The sequence below is a fragment of the Vidua chalybeata genome, chromosome 2, assembly GCF_026979565.1.
Source record: "Vidua chalybeata isolate OUT-0048 chromosome 2, bVidCha1 merged haplotype, whole genome shotgun sequence".
Lineage (NCBI taxonomy): Eukaryota > Metazoa > Chordata > Aves > Passeriformes > Viduidae > Vidua > Vidua chalybeata.
The window spans coordinates 47766750-47788780 of NC_071531.1; the positions used below are offsets into that span (position 1 = coordinate 47766750).

A 22031-nucleotide genomic window follows, 5' to 3' on the forward strand; every position below is an offset into this window, starting at 1 on the left:
TACAATTAAGATATACCTCAGTAGGTCTGGGATACAAGATAACTTACTGAAAAATGCCAACATGAAGATGCCATCATTGCCCACTCTAAGCTGATCTGCATCACTGAAATCATCCCGTGGTGGATACTCTTCTTCCTGGATTTACAGGTTAGTGATAATTTAGTGAAAAGTTTAGAATAACTATCTATAGGATAAAGTATTAATCATGTTTCTAAAGCTAGAAGAAAATTGACATTTCTGTAACATGTCCACATAAAGGAAGTTTTAAAAAAAAATATTTATAACTATAAAACAAGTCTTATTTGTTGCTTATATTGACATAGCCCAAATTTTCTGTAGAAGATATGTACATACTGTCTATTCATCTTAAATGAAGCTAGAATTATTTCAGATTAGTACTTTGACAATCAAAACCAACATACATTTTTTTTAAATGTAACTATCTTGATATGTAGCCAAACTATTAAATATTTTTTTGAAAAGACATCACACAGTATGCTCTATACTTTTCCTGCTGGAAAGGTCTTCTAATAATTTCCTTAATACAAAATAAAAGTTATATAATAAGGTTACTATCTTAAAATCAAGTGCTGATGCAGTAGCACTGCACTAGCCAATTTTATAACCCACAGCAAAACATAAGCAATGCAAAGAACACCTCCAGGGTCACTAGAGGGCGCGAGCACATTAAAAGTGTTTAAAAGGCTTCTAAACTCAAAAGGCACAGCACTTGAAGTCAAACAAAAGCGAACAGAGACATCAGTCAAAACGATCCAAAAATTTCTCCCATTGAGTCAAAATGTTGGACCTTAAAATACTGAAAGTGAGAGCTGCTTTGTTTCTCAGCACTCGATTTTCAACTTGGCATGTATTATATATGCAGTTCCAGGCACAGGTGGAACATTGCTCCAGCTGTAGACTGGCAAACACAGAAGTTTTCACAGTGACAGCATTTCCTAAAGAGCCTGATGAAAACTAACACCAGTTAAACACCACTTTTATACTTAAATGAGTAACGTCAAAACAATGCAGGATGATACAAGTTAAATAATGTTGTCAGTAGCAGCAGTAAAACGGTCTAAACAGAAGCACAGGTAACATTCTTTTCCTAATTTTTCCTCCTATTACCATAATGTATTGGAACTGGCATAACAAATTTCCTATAAAAACAAATGAAATCAAGAGAGATCAAGTGAAATTCACCTGGCTGTTTCACCCACAAGCACTTACTATAGAAATAATGTTTATGACTAAAAGGGCATGAAACAAGCACAGTGATCTAAAGTTCTGTCACATGTTCCCCTTTGTCAATAGAGCAAAATAATTTACCAGGGTATGGCAATTATGTTAAAAACATGCTCAAACGACTGCTGTACCAATTCAGAGCAGTCAGTAATACCCTTAGTAATACGGCCGTGAAATTCCAGCTGTGCTCTGTATTTCAGATTAATTAACCAAGACACTGTATCAGATAACTTACTTAAAAAACACTGCTATTCACACAGACAATTCCAATGACAGCACAAAAGGCCAGCTAAACAACAATTCTAAGGGGCTATAATTCAACTCCACGTAATTTCAGGTGTTCCTAAATGATAATCCTAAGTGACTAAGAAAGCATCAGTTTGTTTAGCTCAACTTCTCTGCAGATACAAGACTGATGGAGAGGAAGGGAATGGAAAGAAAAGAAGGGCTGAAAAAGCATTAAAAGAGAGCTGCATTTGAATGTGTTTATCTCTGAAATGCATGCCATAAAACTTGCTTTTTCAAGTTGGACAAAAAAAAAAAGCATTTTGAATTTCAATTTCACAAGGTCTACAAAACCCCACACATAATAATTTTGGACTTTTTTTAAATTGTCTGCTAACTACTATGCTCCATGTAAAAGTTGCCTCAGAAAAGAGAAAATTTTGCTCAGTGACAGTAAGAAATTTAGCAGAGGCCTCTCTCTCTGAGGCTTACACATGTGAGAAACATAGGTCAATAAATACAGTTCAGGAATACGACAGCAGATATTTACAAAAAGCATGGTTGTATTAAGTGTGAACAAGCATCAATTTATCACACTCCATGTCAAAAAGGAAGATGAAACTGAGTTCTCTTTACTGTCTCCAAAAACCAGCAAACAAAAATTACGAGTGTTTAAGAAATTAAATACTTAGAATACTAAGAAGCTAAATCAACCTATATCCACATCATTTAGGATTTTGAGGTTTTATGAGCAGTCCTGCAGGCAGAAAACACTAATTGATCACTGCTCAAGCCCCACTAATACTGGCTGTCTTTCACTGCTCTCACTTGATCTGGTGGGTGTCAATTGCCCTAGAGTTTCTTCAAAATGTAATTGTTTGCCACCATGCATTGAGGAATGAAAATGGGCAAAGAAGAACAACTGTCCTCTACACTGATGCTTAAACACATTTTTACAAAATACTTCTGTTAGATAGTGACATTTTTATCACTGAGGTATTTTATTTATATTTTTCTTTTTAATGAGATGAATGTAACACAACACACACAAACCTATAAGATATGTAACACTGTTTCAGTATATCATAGATTTTTAACAAATTTAGCCAAGTTAAGGAAGATGGACAGCATTTCTTGCTTTCTAAAAAAGTTGACATCTGTAGGAACAGAAAACTTACTGCTCCTATGACCAGAGAAACATCTGAACAACAAATTATATTATCAACATAAATGGCATGTCACACAGAGTAATTTCTCTAAACAAAAGAACATCAAATGGTACAGAGCACCTATTGAAGTTTAATCTATTAAATCCCTATAAACTACAGTGCTCTCTGCAGTATTCTCCAAGAGGAGGACTATTTTTTTTCCTCAATGTTTTTTAGCTTTTTTTCAAACTGAAATCTAGCATGGCATATAAGGAGACAACAGCCTTAATCAAGTAAAGAACCACTAAACTAATTTAACTCTTCCCAGTGCAATGTTTACAGAGAAAAACTTCTGAGGAAAGGGTCAAATTACTTAATAAACCCCATAAATTATACCTTCAACATACAAACCAATAGGGAGAAATTAATAATGGGGGGGGGGGGGGGGGGGGAAGGCACAATTAACCACAGAAGCATTTGTTTCCCAGCAGGAAAATTCATAGCAAAGTCTAAACTAGAGAGAACTATACCATACCTCTGGACGACTGAGGAATATTTCATCAAACAGACTCCTAGATTCCCTAAACTGGGCGTGCTAAGCATGTAAAAACAGAAAAACATAAGACAAATGCAACTGAAAAGCATTAAGTAAAAGCCATTCATTGCAACATACAAACAAAGTCATTAAACTGTTAGCAGCATTTTTGTCCATTTAAATTGCCCTTTCAAAGGCAATGAGAATTTGAAAAGAAAAAGCCAGGATAACTAATGCCATCACTATTGATGACACAGGGTTAATACAGTTTCTTGGATAAAATGAGATATCTTGGAGCATTTGAAAGGAATACATGTTGATACACAACCTATTCCTGCAAGATAAGCTACACAAAGAATTATAAAATTATTGAAAGTTTCAGTAAATGTTATATTTGGATTTTTCATATTATCTGTTAATATAGCGCCTATGATAAAGTATTTAATATGATCACATTAAGGATCTTTTGAAGTGGCCTACATGACTTGGTGGAACAATATGAAAGCTGTGTAATAAGTGTGCTGCCCTTCCATGTCATTTTCCTCTCTTTTGGTTAATGAGTAGATTTGAACCTTCACTCCACACTTTGGAGCACACCATGAAAATGATCAGCTTCACACATCACTCAAGGTAATATAAGGACATTTAACTTTTTCCAGCTGTTCACATTATTGCAGTAAAGAGGCAATATAGCCTCGTTTACAAGGAAGAAACCAGAAGCTTAGAACACAGCAGAGTTCACATTTGTAAGAACACTAATTTCATTAGCCTGAAAATAAAAACTGAAAAACCTACATGTTACATCATTTGTATATGTTTTGCAAAGTGTGTAACATGCAGGTCAGATAATGTCTGCAGCTGTTGCTTGTGAAATTGAGAAAACAATTGAACTTTGCACTACTGTTACATAATTAAGTTACTTATCTGTTCTTCCATGAGTATTCAGAGCTAAATCCTTCCCCTAAAGATGGCAAACCACCACTCAAACTGTAACAAGAGCCTTCTTTCTTATTACAGCCATTTGCCACATTAAGACAGCCTTATTACACAGTCTTAGTCTATCTCAGTGTAAGTCCAGAGGTATTAAATAAGGTAGGGATTTTGTGGAAGTATCATATAGCAAGATAATTAACACAGCAGTAATTAAAACTGCACTGGCACATAATTTTAATATTATCCACAAAGCTGAAACTCAGCTTCAGCATTTCTTACTTTTTCCCCAAATCCCAACTTTGCAACCTTAATACTGTTTCTCTAATACAGCTTGTGTGTGTGCAAGCATTTGCTTAAAAAAGAAAAAAAAAGAAAAAAAAAAAAAAACAGAAGCAAACTGAGCAGAATTACTAACAAACTTGAGCTCTTCAGCGGTCAGCAAGAATGTGACTTTCAGATATACTTCTGATACTAACTTAGTACTGCCATAAGTCTAGAATCTTTTAGTCCATCTCTGCTTTGGAGGAATGATAATGTGTTCCTACTGATTTTTCATAAGTGAAATTCTTGTGGTGTCAGCATGTAGTTCTTGAATTTCAAGCTCTCCTGTATGTTCTAGCAAAGCACACTGTGAAAAAGTTTATTTCTCACTTCATCACTGCATCCAACTCTCTTGCCTCGAGATGCCTTTTCCCTCCCTTGTCTTCTTTTATCACACAGCAGCTTCTGTTCCTTTACCAGTACTACATTTTGTCCCCCCTTGGGTTCCTTTCTCCACCAATCTCAGTTAACCCTTTTCCCTGCTGTCTCTCATTTAAGTCTTTCTACTCTGTCCACACCATTGCCTTCCATTCATCCTTGCCTTTTCTTATTTAGACTCTGATCCCTGCTAGAGTTACCTCCCTGCTAAATCAAAACCAGACTTTTCTTCACACAACATCAAAGGTTCAGTGGCTTAGCCACTGTCCTTCTTCCCCCCATCCACCACTGAAGAGAGCTGAACCTAGTGGCTTTCCCCTTCCCTTCTAACCAAAGGCTTAGAATAATAAAACTGCTTCAGGGAACAACAGAAATTGCCATTTCTCAGGTCCAATGTTTTCACCAAAAGCAGTCAAGAGCAGCCATAAGGTGTATCTACTTTTAGCTCTGTAATTCTACTCTGATACAGAACATTTGAGAATGTTCTCTGGGAACAGCACATCTGAAGTCCCATTCCATCCAGAGCTATGAGCAGCCTAAGCTTTTTCATGCAAGACCATCTCCATGCATTTACAAAATCTGAAGCTGTATTTATCAACTGAGGAAACTCATTTTTCAAAAACTTGTGGTTTGACCAAAACCAGGCAGACTGCTTGAGGAAGGGCAAAAGATGTTTCTGTTACAGTGACTAAACTTGTAAGAAGGGGTAAATAAAAGTTTGAAATTACAAGAAAAAAAATATTTGCTCTGTTTTGGAGTTTTGTTTGTTTTGCTTAGCTTTATTCTGGAAATTGGCTGAACCTCAGGCTGAGTTGTCAAGGGGGATTGCTTGTGTGTCAGAAATTTGTGCTTCATAGGGTTCTAGATGTAAGAACAAGAATCTTGCAAGAGATGCACGTCCTGTCTGCAGTGTCACAGTTACTCTACAAGTTAGGGTTTGGGTTTTTCATGCTCCAAATTTGTAATTTCAGAATAAGGGTTTCATTCAGACCAGTTTTTCAGCATAAGTTTTACTTATGTGATAAGCAGGAAGGACGGACTACAAAGAATCCATGCTCCTGTTAAAGTAGATAAAATGTGACACTGGAGATCATCCCCTCACTGCTAAAACTTGGCAAGTCAAATCTCTGTGGTTTCCTACTATATTCAGTCAAACAGCTTTGTGTGACACCATCACTGGTGATGTTACACAAACCTATGTTAATATTAGCTGTGCATACCTTAAAGTGAGTGTTGTGCACTGCAAGCACTGTGCAGCAGTCAAGGAAGGACGTGCCTCCTGCTGGGTGAGTAAAGGTTTTTTTTCCCCAGACACAAGCACACCACAGCCAGTAAGATTTTAAATGTATATCATATGTAATCACATTTGATCTCAAGGAGGAAATTTTTAGTGAAAGCACTGGAAACCTTTTTTGGGTATAGTATATCCACATTCCAAAACTTCACAGAACAGAAGAAACTTGCTTACAAAACGAACATTTATCACTAACTGCAGATACCAATCTTCTATTTTGAAGACTGTATTCTTCGTAAGATTAATTCTTACAAAACTAGAAACACTGAATATATGCCTACTAATTGTTTACCACAACTCACATAGGGGCTTTTTAAAGTACTTGGAACATTTCTTTGAACTTCAGTATTTAAATTTCCATAGATCAAACAACAGGAACCTTTCCTTATAAAAGCTCTCTACACAATTTGGGGTCATAACTCTTCTAGACTGTTGAAATTCTCCCTTCTTCTCTGAAGGTCTTTGGTAATTCTTTTGTTTTTACCATCCAAAACAGTACACATTAGTGATAACTCTACAAAGTAATATTAGTAGGGGATACCTATATAAGAGTTGACAAAACACTGGATGAACTATTAAAACAGGGCAACATTTGGCTTTTAAAGCTATTTAGACAGCTATGTCTTTCAAAAGATTGAATATGAAGTGCTTTTTATCGTATTTACAACTAACTTACACTATCTATATAAACCTAAACATCCAAAATATTTAAATCATCAGACCACCATTATTATAGTAATGGATCATAATATGGGCCCAATTGTTATAAGTGAGTAGCCTAACATATTTCACAAAACAAACACAGCAGAACTGTACCACTTACTCGCTGGGCAACTTCAGCTGCAGCAGCTGCCATGGCTGCAGCTTTGGCCTTCTCTGCTTCATCATACGTAGGAAGAGAGGTAGCTACACTGTATGGAGGTGGTACAGGATAAAACTCATTGTGTGTGTCTGTTCAAAATAAAGAAGTTATTTATTTTTAAAACAGAAAGATGTCAAGAATATTAACTTTCACATGCACATAATTATTTACCTTTAAAGTATATTTTTTTACAGAGGCTAAAACTGAGGATATTTGCATTTTAAGTCCTTAAAAATATTTTTAAAAGGAAAGCTTTTAACAGCTTGATAGTACTTTGAGCTGCTACCCAAAGCAGAAACCTTAACATAGATACTGGCAAGAAGTCAATAAATTCATGAAGAAAAAAATCATATTTGGTCAGTTATATCCCCAGGCATTCCAACCAAATGCTTTTTATCCAATCATACAAAAGATACACACACAAAAATCTTTTTAAAAAAAAAAGTTTTTAAATATCAGCATCTATCTGTTACTTCAGTCCAGTAATAGCCATGCTGTATTCTTATTAGTGTGGCCTTGTTGACAACTCCAGTTGCTCTCTGAAAATCAGTTTTTCCAAGATTTCAATTTCAACACATTCTTTTAAAAATTGTTCCTTCCATCAAAATGGACCACAGACTTCATTCTTCTATGTGTTAACAGTAAGACATCACCATATAAAATAGAATTATTAACAACATTAATTAAAAGTACTTAAAATATGCCATGAGCTTCCTCCTACAGCCAGCAGTAGCTCGTTAAAAGGCTGTTTACATGATAAAGATTTGTCAGCACAGGTCACATGGTCAACAGATTTGTCAGCACACCAACACAAGGATGTTATATATAGGCAAAATTCCACACAGCTATGTATTATACTTGCAAACATTTTCTCAAAGAACAGGGATAGGAAACTGTTCTTTTAACAAACATTTTAAAAAATTAGGTTGGCAGCTACTCCTAAAATATTTATTTGACACATGGGAGACACAAATCCATGCAACTTTACTTAAACAGGAACTTCGATGTTGCCTGCTGTTAAGTCTCCCATAACCTCAAGAAAAGTCATAATCTCCTAAGAAAGGGAGCAGTGAATAAATGAATAAAGAGACCCATTACTCATTTTTCATGAGAAGTTTAATCAAGAGCCTTTAAAGCAAAATTAACCTTTTCATGGCAATATTTTCACCAATCTATGTCACACACTAAAGAAGTCTGAGAAGTTCTTTATAAAGAGGCAATGAAACTTGCTAATGAGGTTGATAATGGAGCACTACTCAAAGACGCAGATTAAATGTGGAAATGAACTATAAGCAGACTTAAATAAAACCTATTAAACTAATTAATGAACATCCATTTCATCTAGCAATTTGGAACAATCAGCATAATTTACAAGTGTGCTTCTTCTGAACAAACCAAAGGGCTGCACATCAAAGGACAGTTTTTTACTGCAACTGTGTGCATGGAAAAAAATTACACGAGAGCATCAGACCACTTTGAACCCAGAGGTGATTCATACATGCTCATCCCTGACAAGCTGCTATTTGAGAAAAATACCTGAGGTTGCAGCTGCTTCCACAGCTATGCTACAGTAAGGAGGAGGGGAAGTATCTGCCTCAGGTAAAGCTGCTGGCTGTGGAGGCTGTGGAGTCTCTGCAGACGTTGAAGGCTGCTCAGCTGAAGACTCTGGGGGGTCATCCTCATTGTGAAGCTTAGGAGAAAAACACACACATTTCAGAGGCACTCAGGGAATACTTCCCATGACAACCTAATACTTGCAGAGACATGTTCAAAGAGAGACAAGATTACTCTCATCAACAAAACAAATTATTTACAAAATAGCATGGGACCACTTCAAGTAGTCCACCTAAATTCTTTTAAGCAATCAGCAAAAGATTATCTTAACTGCCCTGTTTTTTTTTTTTTTTTCCCCCAGGGAAGGTTTTTGTCTCAGTAATTTTCAGGGAGTCTTAAAAATCTGGAGTTTTCCATGTTTACTATATAGCAAAACATTATTATATGAATATTTAAATACCATTCTCTTTTTATTCTTATGTACAGTCATAAAATGTATTAATTTATTTTAGAACACACCAGGAGAGAAATACAGTTGTTTATTGTATGTATCTAGAAGAAAAATAATTAAAACACATTTCTTCTTCTGTAACTGAGACTTTCATTCTCGTGCATCTAGTCAAAGAGTTTCTCCATGCAAATTCTAAGACTTCTCAAAATACTCTACTTTTCTTTACACTCTAGAAACAATCCTTTCCTACAAAACTTCAAGTTGCTGTTTTGTTTTTTTTTTTTTTCTTGATTAAGATGCAGTTTTAAAAAGACATGTCCAGTAAAGGACATATACAAAAAAAAGGAATTTGGATAAGGAAGAATGCTGATTAAAACTGTGGAATTCAGATCCAGCAGCTAATATCTTTTCTTAGAGAAGACATTTTTGATTATTTTAGCTGACTTGATAGTTCTTAGAATGTATTAAAAAAAAAAGAGTACTAGAATTAGAAAAGTGCTAGTTTCCTGTAGTGTGAACTACAAGATAACATTCCTAGAAGGCAACAACTGAAGTACCACATGTAAAACCTACACCAAAAAATAAGATTAAGTTAAACATATCTAAAAGAAGATTTCTGTAACTTCAAACACCCTACAGCAAAATATTATTTCAGTAATAAATATTAAGAATATAACTATAATTATTTTCTATTAGACAAAGTACAATTGGATCACTGGAAGAAGTGCCTTCTAAGAAGAATGCTAAATTTCTTATTAAGCACTGTTACACTGACACCAAAATTGTTTTAATTTGCAGATTATATCAAAGTTCACAGAATGGTTGATGTTGAAAGGGACCTCTGAGCCCATCAAGTTCAACCTCTCTGCTCAAGAAGCATCTACAGCTGGATGTATGAGACCACATCCAAACATCTTTTGAATACCTTCAATGATAGAGACTACACAGGCTACGTGGAAAACCTGTTTCAGTGCTCAGTCACCTTCACATTACTAAAAATAATGGGAAAAAAAAGTTTCCCGATGCTCAGAGGTCACCTTCAATAGAAATTATAGGTGTTTTTGAGGGTTTCTGGGTCCTGAGCAATCAGGTCATTTAATGCCTAATCAGCGATCCAAGAAGTAGCAGCAATATGAGAAATATTTTTAGCCATTTCGAGTAGTTAAAGCCAGAGAAAACAAAAGCACTGCAAAATAACCTAACATATTCTGGGATACAGAAAGCAAGTGAGAACACAAACCAGTCAACTCTAAAAAGGCCGATCAGAAAAGCAAGCTGAGAGCTATAAATGTTATGGTTCTAAATTAAGTACAGTAATTCACAAGAAAAATCTAGTACTGCAATGGATGTAGCCAAAATAAGCCCATTCTTAAAAACCTAATTTGATTGACTGAGGTATAAAGAACAAAATACTACTGGTATAGTTCTTACACTGATGGCTGGTACACTCACCCTCATTTGGGATGTGTGTGTAGTTCTGACTACCCCACCAAAACAACCTGGTCTTTAGGCAGGGGAAAAAGTAAAGCAAACTTAAATAGATCTCTGTTACTTCCATTTTTCCTCTCCTGCCCTCCTCCTCTTCAATCACTGCAACTTTTTTTCCCTATCACATCACAGTAAATGCTGTTGCTATTCTGAAGATACAGTGATCCACAAGCACATCTTTGGTCAAAGAGCATATTACTCCTAAAAAAAAAAAAAAAAAAACAAAACAAAACAAAAAAAAAAAAAAAAAAAAAAAAAAACCACAAAAAAAAAACCAAGAAAAAAAAACCACAAAAAAAAAAAAAAAAACAAACACCACTTTGCCATTCTCCAGGAATTTAATTTTACAGCTTCTACATGCTTTCTTGAAAGCTTTTTTACTCCAAATTTTCTGTAATAAACTAACAGTAGAGTAATTTAGTAGATGATGGAGTTAACACACAGATCAGACAAGAAAAATGAACATGAGACTTCTTGCCTTCAAAGACAAAGTAAATGAGTCATTCAATGGTTATAGCAATGGCAATTAGGAAATGGAAAAATTCCATCCTAAGGGTTCCATAAAATAGAAACACGTTATGCCCTTCAGTGCCACTCAAAGTGTCTTTATTTTGTAAGACATTTAGGAAACAATATTTCTATTTATCCTCTCTTCTATTATAGAGGACTCTCAGAAATTCAGAAAAGCACCGAGGTTATCCTAATGCAGCAACTTCAAGAGAAATCTTCAGCCTTTTTATTAAAAAAAAAAAGGCAACAACAAAAAAAAAAAAAACAACAACAAAAACCCCACAATAACTGGATTAAGTAGCTTGAGTGATTACAGCTAGAATAATAAACACAAGTTGTTCCATGAACACAAACTAGCTTTTGTTAGTACTTGTTCAAGTGTCCTGTATCCTACTCTCTCCTCAGGGCAGCAAGTTCAGCTCCCTTCAGATGACTACTTTGCTGGGATTAAAAACAAAACAAAACAAAAAAAAAAAAACACCAAACAAAAAGCCCCCAACTGCAGCAGAACTTGCCCCAGTAAACTTGGAAATTTTGCCCACACCAGCAGGGTAGAGAGCAGTGATTATATCATTTTGTCCTGTAGCAACTCTTCCTTGTCTTCACAGAGCACTGACTCTCCTCTCTGGAGTCACCAGCTTGCTTGAAACCAGTAGGAATCTGAGTATGTTTGAGCCTCCCCCTTCACATTTAATTTTGGCTTCTACTGGCGGTAAATTTAGAAGTTATTTTTGGAGACAGGGGAAGAAGAGGCCTGACACTCTTCATAGGCTTCATTGCCATAGAAACCAAGCTAAAAACACCCAGAAAGGAACAGAAAATGTCTGTTTCAAGGCATTACTTATGCTATGTATTTAAATGTCACCTGAAGCAGCATTTAACATTGAAAGTATATAAATAATATCCAAGATTTTCCTTTTCCAATAGTAAGAATGTTTCACCTAATGTTTAATGAAGGGACTAAGGAGAACTTGCAGTTCATCATCTCAGCCCCTCTCAAGCCTCCAATGAACCATAATTTGGTAGTAGGCAATATAGCTGCTTTTGTGAACATAATGGTCAAAACAATTACCAAGACCCATTAAACCACAGACAACTGTAAATTAGTAGCCCCCTACTCCCTCCCTCACATTTGAAATGTGAGTGACACTGAATTTTTTTTCCTTCATGTTTAATTCTGTATCTGGGGTATCTGGCTGACTATATGGAGCCTCACTATAAAAAGAAAAAGTGAGTACTTTGCTATTGGACACATTACTCTTAAACTGTTAATGCTAGTATTTCAATCCCTGCTTTTGCAGCCCTCAAACTACAGTACATTACAGGCTCATATTCTCAAAACTATCTCTGATAGGACATGTAAAATTCAAAATCAACTGAGGAGCAATGGCTGTTCTGCCAACAATGACTCAGTCTCATGGTAACCACAAAAGGGTGAACAGCACACAAAAACATAATAGTTTCCTTCATATGATTTTTACCCTCTGCTATCTTCAGTTTCCTTCCCAGAAAAGATCTACAAAACAGTGATTCACTATTTCATTTCAGAATAAGTTAAAATCAGTGCCAGATCTTTCAGCACCGAAATATTGTATAAAATACAGTTATATTTATTTTCTTTTACATTAATAATTTCTTTTAAAAATAAATTATTCTTATACAATGTATACAATTGTTCCTTCTACAGTTGATTTCCTGAAGTTTGTTGTTTTGTATAATTATTTCCGAAGTCATCAGATGCAATATCTGAAGTCAGCTGACAGCTTATGAAAAAACATGACCCATGAGAAAGTGCTTAGAACAGAAGCTTTTACTGAGGGGATGGATGCAGATACTTTAAATGTTTAGGCTTATCAAAATAAAAACTAAAAGTGGAAGATCTCATTATCTACTTAACACTTTTTATCTATCTGAAGATAGCAACTTTATCTGACCTACAGATGTTTGCTTTCCTGGCTAAAGAGAGTTTGCTTCATTTCTGATGAACTGACTGATTGTACAAGAGTGGCAATATAAGCAAGTTATTCAATTATGCCATTAAAAAAAAAAAAAAAAAAACAAAAAAAACAGGAAAAGGATACCATAAGATGTCTGTTATCACCTGTACCAAAAATGGACAAGATTAGAATGATGATCTCTGATAAAGTGCATTGAAGTAGCACATACCAGTTCTAGTCATAGTGTACAAATACCACTCAATTTCTGTTACCTTATTTTACATTTCAAAAGCTGCTCTTTATGCCTTTCATAAAGCACTATTATGGAAACCAGTATATTATAAAATGATTGTAACACAATTCCAACATCATATTGCACATATTTTAAAAATGTGCAATTTTATTTAAATATTTAAATATTTTTATAATTTTTTTTTTCACTCTGCTTACATAATTTCTTTAGCATAGCACAAAATTACGCAGAGGATACTGCCATACAAGTTAAAACCAAAAAATCTCAAACAATTAGCCAGTTTTCTTTTCCTGTTTCTTTTAATACCTTTATTACCAGCTCATCTTGTCAAAATGTGACTTTTAGGTAAATTTTAGCAGTGATGGTTCTGTCTGGGGCACCAGAGCTACACAAAATTTTCATTAGTAACCATAAATTACAAAGTACTTTTAACATATCCTTCTTTCTACCTTTCAAATGAAATTACATTCTTGAAGAAGCTTTGACTTGACAGTTTTAACCTTGCCCTGACGAGTTCATGGGTTCTTCCAAACTGTATTTAAACTAATACAACACACAGAAATTCCACGATGTTGGACCTAAAACTTTGCTTCAAGTAAAACTGTGGAGACAGCCAAGTAGATCATGCAAGTTCCACCTTTGTATGCAAAACAGTCCATTGATGCACTTCCTTCACAAAAAGCAACACTCTTGGCAACTGAGATTTATCTTCTTCACTTGGTAGACGTTACTTTGGTGTTCTATTACCATTTATTCAGATTATGACAAAAGGTCAACCAAAAATATCCATTTATTGTAGCTTCTAGAATTGAAGGGAAAGGCATGACATATTTAAGATTGCCAGCGCAGTGCACAAAAACAACTCTGACATTTCTGCATTAGATTCATGACATCTTCCATAATAGTACACACATTTATTCCACAGGAATTGTAACACTGTAAATGTGATAGGTGCAACAAACAATGGGTTAAAATAAAAGCTATCCTCTTCAAAAAGCTAACAGCTTTTCACATCTGTGTTTCACCTGATGCTTTCATTTGCTGCAAAATTAAAGTCCTTTAACACTTGCCTACTGGTAGTGATTTCTATGTCTACAATAAACTGCTCTCTACAAATGAGGCATGAAAGCAGAGATCTCTTGCTACATAAAAATAACTTTAACAAAGACAAGCTGTAAATTTAATGCTTGTTTTGTAACCACATACAGCATTTTTCAGCTTTACTAGTCTAAAAATAAGATTTATTTATCTGTAAATAGCAAAATCTTAATCTTGGGATTTTCAAATTAAAAAAAAAAGATCTTGAAATAAAATTTTATTCTGAACCTGTTAGAAAAACACTTCCTCATGTTTCTGTTTTCTGAATGTCAGCTAATTGTATCAACAGCTCATATTATCAGCTATTATTTTTTTATTTTTAGAAAAACACATAAAACCTGTATCATTAAACCATAATCACCATGAATAGCATCACAGAATGGTCTGTGTTGGAAGGGAGCTTAAACATAACATAGTTCCAATCCTCCCACCACAAACAAGGACACCTTCCACTAGACCAGGTTGCTCAAAGCCCCCTGCAGCCTGGCCTTGAACACTCCCTCAGATGGGAGGCCCACAGCTTCTCTGCACAACATGCTCCAGTGCCTCACACCCTTCACAGGAAAAAATTTCTTCCTATATCTAACACAAACCTACCCTCCTCCAGTTTGAAGCCATTCTCCCTTGTCCTATCACTGCACATCCTTGTAAGAAGACCCTCTCTGGCTTTCTTGCACAGCCCCTTTAGGCCCTGGAAGGCTGCCATAAGGGCTCCCCAGAGCCTTCACTTCTCCAGGCTGAACAATCCAAACTCTCACAGCTTCTCCTCATAGGAGAGGTGCTCCATCCCTCTGATCATTTTGGTGTCTTTCCTCTGCACTCACTCCTACTGTTCCATGTCCTTCCTGTGCTGGGACCCCAGAGCAGCGCTGCAGGTGGGGTCAGAACAGAGCAGAATCCCTCCCTTGCCCTGCTGGCCACACTATTTGGATGCAGACCAGGACACATTTGGCTTTCTGTGCTGTAAGTGCCCATGGCTGGGTCATGTCCAGCCTCTCATCCACCAGCACCCCTAAGTCCTTCTCAGCAGGGCTGCTCTCCATCAGTTCATCCCTAGCCTGTGTTTGTGCTTGCGATTGCTCCAACCCAGGCACAGGACCTTAAACACTGGGCCTTGTTGAAATTCATTATGTTTACACCCACCCACCTTTCAAGCCTGTCAAGGTCCTTCTGGGTGGCATCCCTTCCCTCCAGCATGTCAGCCACACCACATGGCTCAGTGCCATCGGCAAACTTGCTGAAGGCAAGTGCTAAGATCAATCAGCTCTGATTTAGGTCACTAGTAGCCACTGAAAAATCAAAACTAAAACCAATAATATGTAATTACACTTAGATAACAAATTTAAGAGCAGAGGAGCTAAATAAATCTTTCTGCAAAATAAATGTTTCTATTTTCTTGTTTATTTGGAAAACAAACATATCCACAACAGCTTTTTGAAATAAATATTTCACAGTTTTCCAGAATACAAGGATTCTTGAGAAAAATGTCAAATAAACCACATTGTATTTTAACTTACTAGCTTTCTCCACAGTATCAGGTTTTTTTCCTCCACAAATAAGGCAGTTTACATGATTTTTTCTTCAAATATGTGTTTTAACACCAATCTCACATGAACCCAGGCAGACCAGCTAGCAGGAAGGCAACTATTTCCAGTTTTCTACCAAATGCATGCTCTGCTGCAATATAGTCCTGGCCACAGTCACAGCTCTCCAGAGAAATACCAATCCTCTAAAGATTGGTGAACATTCAGATTAATAAACACTGAACTACTTAGCAATTAAGCTTATAAGGCATTTCAGTAAAATGCAGAAGTGTAGTAATTTTCAGCTACTTTTTGCTTTATGTATTCAAAACTAAGTGATCAAATCTGATTAGAATTCCTGACTGCACAGAACAAATGCACATAATTTTCTTTTCCTCACCATCTCACCTCTTGGCAAGCATCAACTACCCAACAACCAGATCTAGCATGACAACAAAGTGAGCTGGCTTATTGTTTGTTTTTGGGGTTTTTTTCATGAGGCATCTCTGCAGAAAGTTTTCAACAATACTTAATATGTCAGAAGGTCAAAGGTGTAAAATCTGCACTAGAAGCAGGAAAGCTGACGGAGGTCCATTGCTGCCATTCCACAGCTGTGTAGAACTACCAAGTGTGTCTGTTAAACAGGGCTTAGATACCATGGAAACCCAGAACCTCTGGAGGCAAACTGTGACTGAAAAGAATCCAGAGATTTATACTGAATGTTGTTGAAAAGTAAGTTGCCAAAAGAATGGCTTTTTTACCACAGTGAATTTCCTCATGCAAAAATAATCTGTAGCAAGTGAAAGTGCTTCACATGTATTTAAGTGATACTTAAATTATCTTAGTTCTCTTTTAACTAGGGATCTTTAGGCTATCGAATTTTTCAAGTTTTTTAAAAGAATCTTATAAATCTGATAAAAAAAAACCACAAACCAAGTAAAATAATGGTGATCAGGACTTTGTGAAGGAAAAGAAAAACATTATCATGTATGTGTAGATAGATCTACATAGATGTGTCTCTGTCCATCCCAATGATTACCTCACATATAACATTTTACATGCTCTTTCATTCTACAGGTATTATAATTCAGATTTAACCAATTAATTACACATTTAGCAGTAAAACATACACATCTGCATTCGTTCCCTATGGCTTCTATTGAGATTCCTCCCATTCCAATCCCTCCCATCAACAGTAAAAGTAGAGGTATTAGTGAATAAGAGAACATATCTGGTGTGAACGCATTAACTCTTCTGGAAAAATAAATGTTCTAAGACTAGTGATACTAGAAGTAGGGTCTTATTCTTCAAAGTATATCAATTTCTCTCCCCTTTTCTTGAAGGTTTTTTGCCTAGTAAAGAATTATGTCACAATAATTTTGAATACTGGAATTTTGGTATGATCCAAACAGATACATGCTTCATACTCATTGCAAAATTATAAACTGGGCATTGTTTCCTAGGGTTCTTCCTATTACATATTTATAGGAATTAATAGAGAAATTTGCCAACAAAATAATGCTATGTCTAAATATTAATAACAATGGCTAGGACCAACATTTTCAAATCTTTACACATGATGTAAAAAAATTCTAGGAAAAAGAAGTTGATAAAAGCTTACTCTAAAGCTTGTACACAATGAAGTATTGCAACTCTGACCTACTCCAGAATGTAGAAGCTACTAAAAACATTACCACCTATCATGTAGCCTTCTGTTTGTCAAATAGTAACTTGAGAATAGCTTGAGGAACTGGTTTACTTCTATAAACAAAGTATAAAATGAGGTTTTCCTCCTTGAAAGCTTTCTAGATAGAAGAAACTCAGTAACAAAACAGAAGCATGTTACCGAGACCAGAGGTCAGTCTAAGGGCGTATTCTGTCTCCAACACAATCATCAAACACAAGCCTTAATCACTTCTTTGACATTCATTTGCCTCAGATTCCCCAATAAGCACAGCAGTTCCATTACAGCTGGTAAAGTGTACATCTCTGCCTATTCCACTGCATCTGTTACAGATTTGATGCCTGTCAGTTTGTTTTCTTGAATCTGCTGGTATAATCTGCCTGTATAATCTTGTGTATCAACAAACTGCATATGTTTGCTTCTCCTTACGTACTTTCTTTTCTAAACCAAACCTCAGTGAGCACTCTACAATTTTAATATTGCACAATTTGGTGAATAACAGCTCCATAACTGCTTTACCCACTGCCTTGGTGACTCTGCAGGTGTTGGTCACTTCCAATTCCCACCACCTATTTCAGAGAGCACTTTTAAGAAGTCCACCTCCCCTTCCTTTCTGTAGCTCCCCTTGTGAGCAACCAAAACTGTGGACAGTACCCAACACACAGGCAGGTCTTGTGTCTCATACATGTTAATTCTTCCTGTATTCCCTAATGATGGACAGTGTTGAATTAGGATTTGTTGGCAGCTGCCATGTTAGTGGCAACAGTTTCAGCAAACCACCAGTCGCAGGTAATGTCTTTACTCAACAGCAGCTTTATAGAATCAGTACAGAAAGTAGATCCTGGTCATGCTTAAGTCACATAGAACATATACAACATGTAAACTATAAAAGTAGAGGGAACACGAAAGTCTGTAAAATCAGGGAACATCACCAAGAACAGACTCAGCATTCAACAATTAGTTCCATTTCCATTTTAGCTTACATTCATTTGGGCTGCAAAATTCAATGCTGATTGAAAATGTTGAATATTATGCTAAATGCTATACATATTTCAGTTAAAGTACAACGTGAGAGCTCAAGAACAAAAACTTCATAAAGACGATGCAGGAGGATGCTAACATGATAAATTTATTTTAAGAAGGAATAATAAAGATGAAGAAGACTTTCTTCCTGGAAATGTATTATGGAAACTGAACTGCAGAAACAGCACACAGTTTCACCTCAAACTCCTGATTTGAAAGAAGTAGGAAAAAAAGGACTCAAGCGTGTGACTCTTGTATCATGCATAAGTGTCATTGAAAATTCTTCAGAAAACCTATGAAAAACTTAAGAAGTCTCAAGATTATTGACAAACCAGGAATTTTATTGCACGTGTACTTAATTAAAGCCAGTCTAGCAAACCTACTCAACAATATAACTCAGTAGCCCAAAATGAAATAATTAATTAAATAAAATACAAATCAGAGGATACTATTAATCAATAAGAGCAAACTCTGTTCTTATTAGCAGGTCAGTCATGCTTGACTTTTCCAGTATAACCCATTTTCTTAGTAACTGGAAATGGAGTAGTTGAGCTCCTCAACTTACAGAGATAATCCAGACAAATTTCAACAGCTTAAAAAAACACAACACCAGCCAAACACACTTACTGTGAATCGCAAGAGCAGGCTCTACTGAAAAGACTTTCATTTTCATTTGCAACTCAGACAACACTTATAAACATTCAGGGTCCTTCCTTTTAAAAAAAGCACGTTTAGGTCTCAACAGGTAGTTGGGAATTTTTTCAACACTACTGTTAAAGAGTGCTGACTGAGCATTTTAAAGCAATCCTACAAAATAAGTGGCACAAAGGACAATTCTCTGGACCTCTCAATTGCCAGTGAGACAAAGCACACACCTGAAAGCAGGAACTTTCCAGAAGGTTGGTTGATTATAAGGCAGCTAAACGAAACAAAAAAGCACACAAGAGGCACATAAGAAAGGAACATAAGCCACACCGCTCAACATCAGCTGTGGCCCAGCACTGCAGGGATTTAGTGGCCAGCTCCTTTATTTGAATTAGGAACTCATTCTAGAATTTGGAACAGATTTTAAAGAGCAAACAGCTTGTGCAAGTCTCTTTTCCTAACCATTTATTCCATGTATTTGATGCAAGTCAATTTTATGACCACAACTCTGGAGATTCAATTAAGAGCCTTAATGCTTCAGTACATTCCTTGAAAAATACGTAAAGGATTGTTTCTGTTAAATTTCAAGATACAACAATTGATTCAGAAGTACCATGATCAAAATGGACAACTGGCCTCAGTACCACCCAAGACTTCTACCCCAAGTGCTTCATTTTTTACCAAAGGGCATCACTTATTCCTCAAAGATGGCAAGTGTTAATTACATTAATCATTACCAAAGCAATGTTTAACCACAAGCTTGCACCACTTTAAAAGAACCCTAAACTTCTTTCCTGCAGGAAAGAAACAACTGCTACTTTAAGTAGCCACTTTTCAATAACCTTTCCTACATAATCTTTTCAGATTAATCAGGGGAAAACAAAAGCATGTTCAATAGCTGAAGCTACATACACATCTTTACCAAGGACATATTCTGACCTCCCCTACAAGAACAATCAGTGAACATTTATAGGATTACTTTCAACAGGTAAATATTGCTCAAAGCTAAAATGAACAAACCATGTTTGTGAATATGTTAAGTTACCCTGCAATAGTGGGTAGACCAACTTTTTCTTCATTTTTTACAGGAAATGCATATTGTACAAGTAAGAAGATGCTGCCAAACACCTAGGACACAAAGAAAAAGATGGGTTTACAAAGAAAAATGAAGCAATATAAAACTTATTACAGATATTATATTGTCTACACCACTCAAAGTTCAGAGGACTTTTTTTAAATTGTTCTGTGCATTCCAAACACAGCTGGAGGCACAACCATGGATGAGGTTGGGGGGGCATGACTCAATATCTATGTTGCCAATGTTTTGGCTATGGAGTGGTTGAGGAGCAAGACTATCTCAGTTTTAGGCTAATCTTAGCCTATGATAATGGAAACAATACTTAAGCAGAATAAAGAGTCAAATGTTAAAATGGAAATTTATTTTTCACTTTCACTGTAAATCAGACATGCTCTGAGTGTGGGCTGTGCCTGACAAGACTTAAGCACAAACCAGAAAAAGTTAGTCATTCTCATTAAAAAACACAGCTGGTGAAGGGGGTGCCCAATTGACTAAAATCAGCTACTTGTGACAGTACTTGCCCAGGAAGTGGGAGACCTAAGCCTGAGGCAGCTCGAACCCACAGTATTGGCTCTGAAGTAGTTCAGTTTCAGGAGGAGAAGTTGGCAGTGCCTCTCCAACTTTATAATTTGCCAATTTTTTTCATTCTTTTTTTACTCAATCTCTTAGGATTGCTTTTCTTCATTTGAAAATGGCTTCCCTGATTTGAGTGTACTGGTATATGTTCATTCCCCCTTTTCAAAACAGCCAGAAATTTAAAGGGAGATTTGAGCTATGAAACTTCAGAAAATACTGTAATCCATGTCTAAGTTGAACACTGAGGTCTCACAAAGTTAGATGTGATGACATTACCAGTTGACACATCTTCCTTGTTTTGTCAACACCATCACAGAGAAGAAAGTTTCAAAATATGCCTGTAATTAGCCATTTGTCAAAACTAACTCATTTTCCCCTCATCTAGAAGACTACTACGAACATTTTGTATTAACACAGTGCTTGATTTCTGAGGTTATCCTGATGTGGTCCCTACTACATTCTTCAGATATAAAACAAGCTGAAAGAAGGCTTACAGCTTCTCCTTTTTAAAGTACCACAGAAAGAACATCTAGTTTGGCCATAACACAGCTAACTCCTGCTCAGAACCCTGCTATTTGAAGTAATTTTATTAATGTTACTGAACTTTCCTAATACAATTAGAAGACTTTAGATGTGACATGCATGCCACAGGCTGAAGCTGCCCCTTTACATGACGTGACTTCATGTCACTGCACAGATCAGGTACCTCTTTCTTTGGGCTTCATGCATCTTTCAAGAACCTAAAAATCCCCCAGTTTCACAAGATAGACTCAGCCACACCAAAATCTTGCTGCCACTAGAAAGGCCAGTCCTGTTCCCAACCTCTCCTCCTGTACTACCTTTGCACAGATCCAACCTTAGATTCTGGCCTACCAAAACCTTTAGTGAAAAACCTGAGTGAAGCAACCCAGGTACATTTTGCTGGTTGTACTCTTTTTTTTTTTTTTTTTCTTCTCAGTATGGTAAAACTTCTGAAACTAAGGCAATTTGTGTGCAAAATTGCTTAGGTCATTCTGTGCCCACACCAAAAAGAAAGGCAACTGCCCACATAAAAACCCAGAAAGTTGCTGTAAACACTGATATTCCTGGTGTACCAGTGAGGCAGGGTTTCCACCTATGAATTAGCTGCAGAGCAGCGTGTTATGTTCCTGGACCTCCAAGAGATTCAAAAATCAGATAGTAATGGCAATACTCAGTTAAACAACCCTGCTTTAAATTTATACAGAAAGTATTTTATCTGTCTAGTACCTCAGCACCTTTACTTAGGAGC

At 36.2% G+C, this 22031-nt stretch overlaps 1 protein-coding gene across 2 annotated transcripts in view; it reads right to left on the bottom strand.

Annotated features, from left to right (window-relative positions):
* NDFIP2 (Nedd4 family interacting protein 2) overlaps positions 1–22031 on the bottom strand; it is a 45250-nt gene that overhangs the window by 18249 nt on the left and 4970 nt on the right. Inside the window, exons 2-5 of one of the 2 annotated variants that reach the window (XM_053936348.1) lie at positions 8478–8631; positions 6903–7030; positions 3154–3213; positions 48–135 (exon numbers count right to left, since the gene is read on the bottom strand). In XM_053936348.1, the coding sequence (XP_053792323.1) occupies positions 48–135; positions 3154–3213; positions 6903–7030; positions 8478–8631 (430 nt within the window). The remainder of the gene's footprint in view (positions 1–47; positions 136–3153; positions 3214–6902; positions 7031–8477; positions 8632–22031) is intronic. The other variant, XM_053936350.1, reaches the window with a different exon arrangement.